This window comes from Oryctolagus cuniculus, chromosome X (genome assembly GCF_051225735.1).
Source record: "Oryctolagus cuniculus isolate XC-2025 breed Fujian yellow rabbit chromosome X, ASM5122573v1, whole genome shotgun sequence".
In the NCBI taxonomy this organism is placed as follows: domain Eukaryota; kingdom Metazoa; phylum Chordata; class Mammalia; order Lagomorpha; family Leporidae; genus Oryctolagus; species Oryctolagus cuniculus.
The window spans coordinates 52,044,877-52,058,037 of NC_142888.1; the positions used below are offsets into that span (position 1 = coordinate 52,044,877).

General features: G+C 43.7%; 2 protein-coding genes across 5 annotated transcripts in view; one reads left to right on the plus strand and one right to left on the minus strand.

Annotated features, from left to right (window-relative positions):
• The window catches only part of LOC149119640 (uncharacterized), a 282,520-nt gene that overhangs the window by 23,795 nt on the left and 245,564 nt on the right, over nucleotides 1-13,161 (plus strand). The window lies entirely within an intron of this gene.
• Nucleotides 4,101-13,161, minus strand: part of HDAC8 (histone deacetylase 8) — a 256,156-nt gene continuing 247,095 nt past the window's right edge. For all 3 annotated transcript variants that reach the window (XM_017349748.4, XM_008272803.5, XM_089324276.1), the window contains one exon: nucleotides 4,101-4,633. In XM_017349748.4, coding sequence (XP_017205237.1) covers nucleotides 4,625-4,633 — 9 coding nt within the window. In that variant the 3' untranslated portion in view covers nucleotides 4,101-4,624. The remainder of the gene's footprint in view (nucleotides 4,634-13,161) is intronic.

Genomic DNA, 13,161 nt, shown 5'->3' on the forward strand with positions numbered 1-13,161 from the left:
AGTTTGGGAATTTTTCACGGACTTTTTTTCTTTAAAGATGTATTTATTTATTTGGAAGTCAGAGTTACACACAGAGAGAAGAAACAGAGAGAGAGAGAGGTTTTCCATGTGCTCGTTCACTCCCCAATTGGCCGCAACAGCCGGAGCTGCGCCGATCCGAAGCCAGGAGCCAGGAGCCACCTCCAGGTCTCCCACACAGGTGCAGGGGCCCAAGGACTTAGGCCATCTTCTACTGCTTTCCCAGGCCACAGCAGAGAGCTGGATCGGAAGAGGAGCAGCCGGGTCTTCAATTGGCACTCATATGGGATGCCTGCACTGCAGGCAGCAGCTTTACCCACTACACTACAGCACCAACCCCTTTCATTGACTTTTTAAAAAATTATTTAAAAATTTCATGTATTTACTTCTTTTAAAAACACTAGGTAATACATTCACATGGTTCAAAAATCACAAGGTACAGAAAGAATCAGAGTAACGTCTTCCTCACTCCCCTGCCACTTGCCACCTGGTTCTCCTGCCTGGAGGGGACTGAGATGTCCCAGTTTCTTGTGTATGTCTCCAAAGATGTTTTATTCAAATATATGTACATCATATATATTTTATTTAAATATATATTCATTTTCAATGGTTATTACCTTAACCCTTGAGTTGGGGACACAGTCTACACTTTCCCCTTGTTCTCTGTGTGCCTTGGAGACAGTAGTGACCTGCAAACCTCCTGGAAGCACTGGTTGTTCGCAGACAGAAGTCCTTCCGGGCCCCTCCTATGGCAGCCCTCCTGCACAATACTTGACACTCTTTGCAAAGTGCTTCTATCTTTGATAATTCTGCCACCATCCCAATAGCCCACGAGGTGCAAGAATTATTAGTCTCCTTTTACTGGTAGATAATCAGGCCCAGAAAGGGCAAGGAACTTGCTGAAAAGCACACAGCTAATTAATGTTGTTGCATTGGGAGGACCCAGGAGCTGCGTGTGACTCGGTCCAGCTTGGACTTTGGAAGCAATAAGAAGGTCGTTTATTCCAAAGTCACAGTTTAAAAATACTCCAGTGGCACCAGACTAGGGCAGTGGAAAAAGTAAGAGAACTTGCAGTTCCAGCCGGGTTTGCTTCCGGCTTCTGCCACTTACAACCTGGCAACGTTGCTTGATTAGAGCCTCAATTTCTTTCGTTTTTTTTTTTTTTTTTTTTAGATTTATTTATTTTATTTGAAAGTCAGAGCTACACACAGAGAGAAGGAGAGGCAGAGAGAGAGAGGTCTTCCATCCACTGGTTCACTCCCCAATTGGCCGCAACGGCCAGAGCTGTGCCAATCCAAAGCCAGGAGCTTCTTCCGGGTCTCCCATGTGGATGCAAGGGCCCAAGGACTTGGGCCATCTTCTACTACTTTCCCAGGCCATAGCAGAGAGCTGGATTGGAAGTGGAGCAGCTGGGGCTTGAACCGGCACCCATATGGGATGCCGGCACTAAAGGCCAGGCCATTAACCACATCGCCAGCCCAGCCTCAATTTTTTAATCTATAAAGTGAGGATGGTCATGCCCACCGAGTAGGGGTGGATAGTGACATGCAGCAAGCCAAAATGATCTGTAGAATGGGGCATGTGCCAATGGTGGAATTACTATTGGGATTATGGTTATCGTGGCTGGTCCCTTACAGGCACCACGGGTGGGTGGGTGTGTGTGGCTGTTTTCTAAAAGAAAGGCAGGCTCACAATGGGTACAAATTTGCCCTGCTCTCAAGCCAATCTGTCTAAAAAGACCCTCTGTGGCCTAATGAACCAGTCTCCCAGGTCAGCTCAGAGCCTTCTGGGCAGGTAGAACAGCCCCAGGCCTGAGCACACACTCTTCTTCAGTGGGTGTCTTGAACTGACTTTGATCTCTAACTTTTCCCACAGATCAATTCTTTTAAGTTTACTTATTTAGTTTTCCTATTATAAAATATGCTCCCTCGAAAAACTTCAGAAAATATTGAAAAGTAGAAGGAAGAAAATAAACCATCCTTACACTTTCCTCGTCCCCAAGAGCCCATTTTGGTTAACATTTTGGTGGATTTCCGTTTAGTCGCTATCCCCCTCCCCCACGCACTCATCATAATTCTGGGCAGAGCAACTCTTTATCTGTCCTGTTGCTTTTGTGGATGCCCTTTGGGGTATTTTTAAAAAAATATTTATTTATTTTATTAGAGAGAGATTTTTTTAAAGCTTTATTTATTTGAAAGAGCTACAGAAGTAGAGAGAGAGAGACAGAGAGGTCTTCTATGCACTGATTCACTCCCCAAATGGCCGCAATGGCCAGAGCTGGGCTGATCCGAAGCCAGGAGCCAGGAGCTTCTAGGTCTCCACATGGGATGCTGGCACTGCAGGCAGCAGCTTTACCAGCTACGTCACAACGCCCGCCCATGGATCGATATTTCATCCTCTGGTTCACTTCCCAAATGCCCACAACAGCGAGGGCTGAGTCAAGCTGAAGCCAGGAGCCTGGAACCCCACCCGGGTCTCCCACTTGGGTGTTAGCAACAAAACCACTTGAGCATCATCTGTTGCTTCTTAGGATGTGCATAAACAGGGGGTTGGAATTGGAAGCAGAGCAGGGACTCAAATCAGGCACTCTGAAATGCCATCTTAACTGCTCTCTGTCAAATGCCTGCTTCCTTTGGGTTATTTAAATTTTAATTTCTAAATAGTTAAAATTCTTCTTCTTCTTCTTTTTTTTTACAGCCTAGCATTTTCAAATGAAAAAGGAATCCCAAAGGTTCAGAAAGGCAGCACCAGTTTGGTCAGGAGAAGGTGGTATGGGCTGCTTAATGGCAAAGGGTTCCCCAGGTGCCTTCTGCCACTTCTCCGTACTGGTGACAAATCCTCACCAAAGTCCACTCCTATTGAAAAGGAAAATGGAGCACCAGTTAGTCATTACTCTTTACCAGATGGCTGTCTCCCAGGGCTGAGGCCTTCACAGGGATTTGGGTGATGACTTTGGGGGAGGGGCCCTTCGAGAGGACTGGGATAGGGGAGTGGAAACCGGACTAAGCAAGGATTTGAGACAGCAAATCTTGGTGGATGGGCTCATGCAGGGCTAACAATGTCGGAGTTCCCATTTGGCAGATTTCTGGAGCTTCTCCAACCCTGAACTGCCCCATTCAGTGCTTCCCCACTCTCGGGTTTTTTAAAATCCCCCCATCTTTTTGGCATGTGTAAAACTGCCTTTAAGCCAAGAGTGTATAATTAGCCTAGTGGGCATTTGAAGGGACTGGTATTCCTAGCCCACCAGGTGTCCTGAGGCTGCTTAATAGAAGCTTGGCTATTCCCATCCCAGGACACATCTGAGGCTTTTTCCACACCCTTCTTTGGAATGCCCTTCCCCCACTAGGAGGCCTTGAGAAACACGACTCACCCCGCTAGGCTCTGCTCAAATACCATCCCTTTGGAAATGCTCTGGGATGTCTCCTGGGCAGGACAACTTGCTCCCTTTTCAGTGCTCCCCCAGCTCTGGGTTTATGTTAGTCACATAGCTGGAAACATGTTGGGATCTGCTTCTTTTTCTCCTCCCTTGCTTTGTCTGGGAATTCCTAAGTACCAGGATGGGGCTGTGTCCTTGTCTCCCATTGCAGTCCCAGCAATTGAAGGAGCTTCATAAATATTTATTAAATCAAATTAGAAGATCATGAATTTGGTTGGTGCTTCCTTATCCTCTTGTTATCCTTCAGCTCCATTTTTCCATCTTATCATCCCCCTTTCCTCATGGACTGTCCATTTACACTTGACAGGGAAGTAGCTCTTAGATCGGATGTGCCAACCTGCCATTCCCATCCCTAAACCCCTCCTTGGGCAGGGGCAGCTCCGCCCCAGGATGCCAGCAAAAACCTGTCCACGGTTGCAGCACTTGTGCTTTCCTCCCCATGGATGAGCCCTAGTGCAACAGGACTTGAGCTGGGGACACCTTTGTTTCCCAGTGCAGTTCAGCACTCAGGGTCAGTCTCCCAGGCTGGGCCAGAGCACAGCATGGAAGAAGCGGGGTTTTTCTTAATCTTTCTGTGAGACATGAAGTTCAGAACTATGTGTTCTTATCAGGGCAGTGTTCAATGAGGACAATGAGACAAAGATGTGAGTTTCAAAGATTTTATTAAAAACAAAACAATTCATAACCTAAAACAACTCCTTCCAGTCTGATGATCAGATCATTCCCCTCCTCCACCTAGATAGTCCTGAGACCCAAACCGTACCTCTCAGTTACTCCTTGCTCCACAAACTGGTGACCAAAATTTTATAATCTCCTCCAGCTTGCCCCTTTAAGAAAATAAAAATAACTCCCTCCCCGGTTCACTTAAAAATAATTTTCAACAATTAAAAACTGTGTTTTGTGTGTATTTTTAAAATAAACACTTTAAACATTGGATATTTCTCTCTTCCCTTAGGTGTACTTGAATACCCTAGGGTGCCTGCCTCCTCACCCCAGGAGGCCAGCTGCCACTTGGTGCCCCTTGGAAATTTTCAGGAAGTAATTTCTTCCAAATTTCCCCTGCAGTCACAAATTCCACAAACTGCTCGCATAAACACGCTGTCTTCATTACAGGCACTGCTTCTCAGTGCTGGAAACCCGATATCTTTTTGTCAACTAGACCACATGCTTCAGATTCCCTGCAAACAGGGGAGAAAACAAAATTCAAATTCAGGTAATGTATGAGAATCATACCCCAATAAAGCTGGTGGTTTTTTTTTTTTTTTAAAAGCATTTGTATTTTGAGACTTGTTTTCTTGCTGTTCTTGGCAAGCCTGTGACCTTCTCTCCCTATATGAACAAGTTCATGTTAAGTCTATTCGATGATGAGACAAAGGGCTCATATACCCCTGTTACCCCAGCAAGCACCGACCAACTAGGGCCATGTGAGTGAAGCCTTTGATACCCAGCTGACTGCAGATGCTGGGTGAATCCAGGAAGAACCAGAAGAACCACCCAGCTGAGCCCAGCTCAATGGCTAATCCAGAGTCATGAGCTAAACAAATGGTTGTTTTAAGTCACACACACATACACACACAGAGTGCACATATTCATGCAAGACTTTTCGGAATTTACACTTTATCAACTGCATCAAATGTCCCCCTACCCCTAATCTTTCATTGCCTCTTTTACCGGGGCACAATTTCTCTTGTGAATACCTGTGAAATATCGATTGAGAACTTTCCCCTGCCCTCAGGCCTAAGAGGAAGGAAAAGTGATCATTTGAAATCTTACAGGACTGGGCTCTAAGAATGAAAAGTTAGGTCATTTGGTCTCTTTGGTAGTCGTCTCCTTGCCCTGATTCCCCAAGTACAAACACTAGTCTCTCAATCTTACTGACAACTTCTCCTCTGACATAAGAAAATGCTCTATGAGGGCAGAAACCAGGGCTGTCTTTCAGTTGATCTCCAAAATCAACTCACACATTGTCTCACACATAATAGGTACTCAGTAAATGGATGAATCGATGAAGAAAAGGAAAGAAAGAAGGAACAAATTAAAAACTTTAATTTCTAATTTTGAAATTAACCTACAGTAAACTTGACTTTTGAAAAAAAAAAAAGATTTACTTGAAAAGCAGAGTAACACAGAGAGAGATGGATTGACAGAGGGAGAAAGAGTGATCTTCCATCTGTTGGTTTAATCCCTAAATGGCTGCAATGGCCAGGTATGGGCCAGGCCTAAGCCAGGAGTCTGGAACCTTATCTGGGTCTCCCACGTTGGGTGGCTGGGGCCCAAGTACTTGGGCTGTCATTCAATGCCTTCCCAGGCACATTAGCAGGCAGCTGGATTGGGAATGGAGCAGCTAGGACTTGAATTGACACTATGAAATGAGACACTGGCATCACAAGTGGCAACTTAACCTGCTATACCACAAGGCTGGCTCCACAAGTTGACATTTTTTATGTGTAGATTTATGATTTTTAAACACATACATAGATTCATGAGACAGAGAATTCCCCAAATCCCCTTATACAATTCCTTTCAGTCACATCTTCCTCCCTCTCCTAGCACCTGGCAAACAGTGATCTGATCTCCATCACTGTACTGTTGTCTTTTTGAGAATGTCATATAAATATAATCAAACAGTATGTAACCTTTAAGACTTGTTTCTTTTACTCAGCATAATGCTTTTGAGGTTCATACACACTTTTTTGCATATATCAAGTGTTCATTCTGCTTTCTGTATTTAGCTTTTAATTTTTAAATAATTATAGATTCCCAAGAAATTGCAAAATAATAATAATGATAATAAACAGTGTAGGGAGGTCCCATGTACCCTTCCTCAGATTTCCCTAAATGCTGGCTTCTTACATAATTATTGCTCAATATCAAAACCAGGAAATTGACATTGGTACAACTTACAGATCTTATTTAGATTTGACTATTTTGCATACACTTGTGTGTGCCTAAGCATATAGTTCTATGAATTTTTCTCACAAGTATAGATTCATGTAACCTCTACTACAATCAAGATACAGAATTATTCCATCACCACAAACATTTCCTTCCTGCTACCCATTTGTAGTCACTCTCACCCCACCTCCCTCACCATCTGTAAGTCCTGACAACCATTTATCTGTTCTTCATCTCTAACATTTTTTCATTTTGAGAATGTCCTAGAAATAGAATAATACTGTACAGGAGGTACTCACAAGGTTCACGGATAATGTATATCATGAAAAATCTAGGTGTGGATTTCAAAACATTTTTGCACAAAAAGAAATTATCTTTGAATTCCATTTGCTATGAACTTTTTGAAGTCCACTCATATATGAACTTCTGGAATTGGCTTTTTTTTTTCATTCAGCATACTACCTTCAAGATCCATTCAAGCTGTGGCATGTATTATGTGTGTTGCTTTTCCCTGCTGAGTACTATGCATGGTAGTGATGGGTCACAGTCCATGTTTTTCACTCTGTTGAAGGATATCTGAGCTGTTTCCAATTTGGGGACTATTATGAATAAAACTGCTATGACTGACTATTCATGAAAAAGTTTAAAAATGGTTATAGATGGTACACACACACACACACACACACACACACGGAGAGAGAGGAAGAGAGAGAGAGATGAATGAACTCCCATCATCTGGTTCACTCCCCAAATGCTTGAAATGGCCTAAGGTGGGTAGAGGGCTGAAGCTGGGGGCTGGGAACTCAATCCAGATCTCCCATGCAGGTGACAGGAATTTAATCATTTGAGCCATTACAGTTGCTTCCCAGGGTCCACATTAGTAGGAAGCTGGAGTCAGAAGCAGGAGCCTGGTAATAAACTCAGGCACTCTGATGTGGGATGCAGGCATCTTAACCACTAGGCCAAATGTGCCCCTCATGTACAGGTTTTTGTGTGAACATAGTTTTCACTTTTCTGGGATAAATGCCCAAGAGTGTAATTTCTAGGCTGTATGGTAATACTATGTTTAGTTTCATAAGAAACTGCTAAAATATTTTCCAGTGTGGCTGTACCATTTCACACTCCTACCCACAATATATGAGTGAATGATCTGGCTTCTTAGCACTCTTGCCAGCTTTTGGTGTTGTTTTTTATTTTGGTGATTCTGATAGGTATGTGGTGATATCTTGCTGTGATTTCAGTTTGCATTTTCCTCATGGCTAATGAGGGTGATCATCTTTTCATGTGCTTACTGGATTTTTTGTTTTGTTCTTACCGTTGAGGTAGGAGAGTTCGCTATATATTTTAGATACAAATCTGTCAGAAACATAATTTATAAATATTTTATCTCAGCATGTAACTTACATTTTCATCCTCTAAACAGGGTCTTCTGCACAGTAAAAGTTAACTTTATGAGATCGAATTTTTTTTTTGACAGGCAGAGTGGACAGTGAGATAGAGACAGAGAGAAAGGTCTTCCTTTGCCGTTGGTTCACCTTCCAATGGCCGCCGCGGCCGGCGCACCACGCTGATCCGAAGCCAGGAGCCAGGTGCTTCTCCTGGTCTTCCATAGGGTGCAGGGCCCAAGCACCTGGGCCATCCTCCACTGCACTCCCGGGCCACAGCAGAGAGCTGGCCTGGAAGAGGGGCAACCGGGACAGAATCCAGCACCCCGACCGGGACTAGAACCCGGTGTGCCGGCACCACAGGCAGAGGATTAGCCTACTGAGCCTATTAGCCTATTGAGATCGAATTTATCAATTTTTTTCCTTTTTTAATTCATACTTTTGGTGTTTTATACCTCTAAGCTCAAAATCTCTGGGCAACCTTTGATTCTTCATCTCTTCATTCATGTCCCATCCACATCTTATGAGTTGCCAAGCCTCTTCCCAAGATGTCTTTCAAATCTATACCCTTCTTTCCATTCCACTCTCTCCACTTTAGTCGTGTCTCTTATTACTCAAGTCACTATAGCAGCCTCTCCACTGGTGCTCCTGCCTCTGGAGCTGTCCCCACATAATTTCCAGCTGTGATCACATCCCTCCCTTGCTCCAAAAGATTTCAGCAGCTCCCTCTGCCTATGGGTGCAGTCCAACTCCTTAGCTGAGACAGGCCCCATTTAGGTGTTCCTGTCTCCATGCTTTGGTGCTCATTGGTGCCACTGCTGAGGACAACCTACAGGGGCTGCTGGTGCTGGCATGAGGGTCTTTCCATCTGTAAGTAGAGCTGGAGCTTGGGGCATGAGCACACGCAGGGGTGAACAGAATTACATATCAAAGTGTTCAACAATACAAGTTCATAGAGAGGAAAGGTGGGCGCCATATTCTCTGCTGCTCTGTCTCACTCTCCAGTTCCATTTGGAGGCAATTAAGAAAAACAACAGAAATAATTTCTACCAAAAGTTGATGATGAGCAATGTTGAATCTGGGTAACAATAAAAATGCAAGCTTAAATAATGCCCATTGTTTTCCCCTCATGTCCAGCTTTTCCAGTGGTGGGTGGCAGCCTGAGAAAATTCTAAAGGCCGCATGGGCTGGGGCCTGCAGAGATGCAGAGTTCAGACTAGAGGGGACAAACTTGAATGCCTAGAGAGGCCAAGAATACTGGGGAGTCTTTCAAAGTTCTTGGAAAAAGTGTATTGTAAAAAAGCAATACCTGGATATAAAAAATTTCTTGTACCAAAATAAACTTATCTTTTAATTCCAATCTTTCCACAAATTTTTGGAAGTGCCTCATACTGGATGTGAGTAAAGCAGACTGGGGACAAGACATATGGAGCCCTCTTGATTGTTTTTTCATTTTTTTTTTTTTACTTCAAGTCATGACATGAATATAAGTTTTCCCTTTTTGTCAACTCTGCCACAAAAGAAAACAAAACCAAAACAGAGTAAGTGGATGGGTTAACGGAAACTCACACTTGGCTTAGAGCAAGAGATACGAAAGGGAGTGGTGTGGTCCATGGCAGTTAGGAAGGCACATGCTCATAAAGCAGGCAGCTGCTACCCAGCTCTGGCCATTCACCACCATGCAGTGTGTGGGCCCATCATGACCAGAGCTTTCCATTTTCCAAGAAAAGCCAGAAATTCATACTTTTACACAAAGTTTCCACAGAGTTAAATGTGGGCAACTGATTGAAATTTTGAAGGATGTTGTGTAGGACATCACTATGAGTGGCCAAAGAAAACAACTTTGGAAGTAAGATGTGGCTCGTGGACTCCCAGTTTGTAATTTCTGGTTATCTCTGGGTCAGTCTTGATTTACTCCTGTGACACTCCATTTCATCCTCAGGTATTCTGGTTTGAACAGTACATTTTATTGTCACCCTAGCTTTGATGTACAAGAAGGAATACTGAACTGTGACTCTGGGTGCCTAGGTACATTGCTGGATGCTGGTGAGCACCCTCTTCAGTCTTTTTTTTTTTTTTAATATTAATTAACATACTTTATTTGTAGAGAAGTTTTAGGTTTTCAGAAAAAAACTGAGCAGAAAGTAGAGAGAACTCTCATATATTCCTTTTCCTCCTCCCCTGCAGGCAGTTTCCTTCATTATTAACATCTTGCATTAATCTGGTATGTTTGTTACAGTTGATGAATGAATGCTGATACATTGTTATTAACTAAAGTCTACAGTTTACATTAGGGCTCAACCTTGGTGTTGTACAATTCTATGAGTTTTGAAAAGCATATAATGTCATGTATCCACCATTAAAGAATCAAGTAGAATAGTCTCACTGCCCTCAAATTCCCGGTGCTCCGCTGATTAATCCCTCCCTCCCTTCCCTGGAAGCTGGCAACCACTCATCTTTGTAATGTTTCTGTATTTCTGCCTTTTCCAGAATGTCATACAGTTGGAATCATACAGCAGGTAATCTTTTCAGACTGGTTTCTTTCACTTAGCAATATGCATGTAAGGTTCCTCCAGGTCTTTTGGTGGTTTCCTAAGTCATTTCTTTTTAGTGCTGAATAATATTCCATCATTTGGATATACAACAGCTTATCCATTAACCTACTGAAAGTCATCTTGGCTGCTTCCAAGTTTTGGCAATTATGAATAAAACTACTATAAACATCCATGTTTTGCATGCACATGAGTTTCCAACTTGTAAATAACAAGGGGAGTGATTGCTGGATCATATGGTGAGACTGTTTAGCTTTTTTTTTTAAGATTTATTTATTTGAAAGGCAGAGCTACAGAGAGGCAGAGGCAGAGAGAAGAGAGAGAGAGAGAGGTCTTCCATCCACTGGTTCACTCCCCAAATGATTACAATGGCCAGAGCTGGACTGATCCAAAGCCAGGAGCCAGGAGCTTCTTCCTGGTTTCCCATGTGGGTGCAGGGGCCCAAGGACTTGGGCCATCTTCTACTGCTCTCCCAGGCCATAGCAGGGAGCTGGATAGGAAGTGGAGCAGCCAGGACTTGAACTGGCGGCCATATGGGATGCCAGCACCGCAGGCATACCCATTGTGCCACAGCACCAGCCCCAAGACTGTTTAGTTTTAGAAGAAACTGCAGAGAAGTCTTCCCATGTGGCTGTAGCAGTTTGCGTTTCTACCAGCAATGAATGAGACTTCCCATAGCTCTGCAACCTTATTAGCACTTGGTGTTGTCAATGTCTTGGATTTTTGCTATTCTAATAGGTATGTAGTGGTATCTCATTAATTTGGAATTCTTTAGTGACACATGATATTGAGCATCTTTTCAAATACTTATTTTCTATCTATATATTTTCTTTGGTGAGCTACCTGCTCATGTCTTTTATCCATATTTAAATTGGGTTGTTTGTTTTCTTATTGAGTTTAAAAATTCTTTGTATATTTTGGATTTAAGTCCTTTACTCAATATGAATTTTGAAAACATTTTTGCCAGTCTGAAGCTTGTCTTTCTATTCATCTCATCTTTGTTTTACTGTAAAGCATTGCCTAGTAGTATCTTCAGAAATGATGTAAATATCTTCTATCTGCACTGCCCAATATGGTAGCTACTAGTCACATGTGGCTACTGAATACTTGAAACATGGCTAGTGCAAATGAAGAACTGAATTTTACATTTTATTTAATTTTAATTAACTTGCCCCTGCACCCACATGGGAGACCTGGAAGAAACTCCTGACTTTACATTGACCCAACTCTGGCCATTGTGGCAATCTGGGGAGTGAACCAGTGGATGGAGGATCTCTCTCTCTTTCTCTCTCTCTCTCTGCCTCTGCCTCTCTGTAACTCTGCCTTTCAAATAAATAAATCAATCTTTAAAAAATTGTTAATTAACTTGAATAGTCACATGTGATTGGTGGTGACTTTATGGGGCAGTGCAGAGTCTCTTGTGCTTTTCCCCCCTACTAGGGGTCATCTTTATATCCTCCTTTGTTTACGACCATCCTCTTCAACCCATTATCAAGTCCTGTGGATTCTACCTCCAAAATACATTTCAAATCTGCCCACTTGCTTCCATTCTTGACTGTTGTAACTTTACTCCAAGCCACTATTGCCCTTTGTCTAGGTGACTCAGTCTGAAAACTGGTCTCCTTGCTTCACTCCTTGTCCCCCACATCCTATTCTATACATGGAAGCCAGAATACTTTGTTAATACTTAGGTCAGACCACATCACCCCCTACTCAATACCCTGTAACGGCTTCCAGTCACATGTAGAATAAAAATGCAAGTTTGCCACCTGCTTGTCACCTGTAGGATCTGGTCCCTTGTCTTCTGTCTCCTACCACTACCCTCCTTGCTCACTTGGTTCTAGCCACATGGGTCTTCTTTGTGTGGCCTGAACACATGAATCATTTTTGCTCTTAGAGTTTCCCCCTTCTTTGCAGCTTTTTTTTTTTTTTTTTTTTTTTTTTTTTTTTTTTTTTTGGCCTGGAATGCTCTGTCCCTGGACATTCCCTTTTCTGACTCTTTTTATCACCTCTGTAACCTTGAGTCAACAGTCTCAACTCAGAAGTCACCTCTGAGAGGCCTTAGGACAACCCAAGCTAAGTAGCCACCCATCAGCCACTCCTTTTCCATCACATGATGCAATTTTCTTGTCGTCAGTGCACTTAGCATACTGAAGCATCTTGTGTGTTTATTTGCTTGCTGTCTCCCCTCCCAAGCTCTTTGACAGCAGAGACATTGCATTGTTCATTACTCTATTGTTAGCACTGTCAACAGTGGCTGGCACATAGTAGGTGCTCAGTACCTATTCATGGAAGGAATGAATTTCTGCAGAGCTACAGGGCAGGTGATCAAGCACTCTCCCATTCAATCCAGCGGGGTTTCAAATTTGGTCATCACTCTTAAGGACTTTATGAATGTGGTGGAACTAGACAAACACAGGCTAACAAGAGGAGGATCAATGCTACCAGGCTAGGAGGTAAAGGGGTTCTTTTTTTTTTTGACAGGCAGAGTGGACAGTGAGAGAGAGAGAGACAGAGAGAAAGGTCTTCCTTTTGCCATTGGTTCACCCTCCAATGGCCGCCGCAGCCAGTGTGCTGCGGCCAGCACACCGTGCTGATCCAAAGGCTGGAGCCAGGTGCTTATCCTGGTCTCCCATGGGGTGCAGGGCCCAAGCACTTGGGCCATCCTCCACTGCACTCCCGGGCCACAGCAGAGAGCTGGCCTGGAAGAGGGGCAACTGGGACAGAATCCGGCGCCCCGACCGGGACTAGAACCTGGTGTGCTGGCGCCGCAAGGCGGAGGATTAGCCTAGTGAGCCGCGGCGCCGGCCCGTAAATGGGTTCTAAAGACAGTCAGCAGCATAGCAGTGTGGAGGAATGCTGGAATAATCCGAG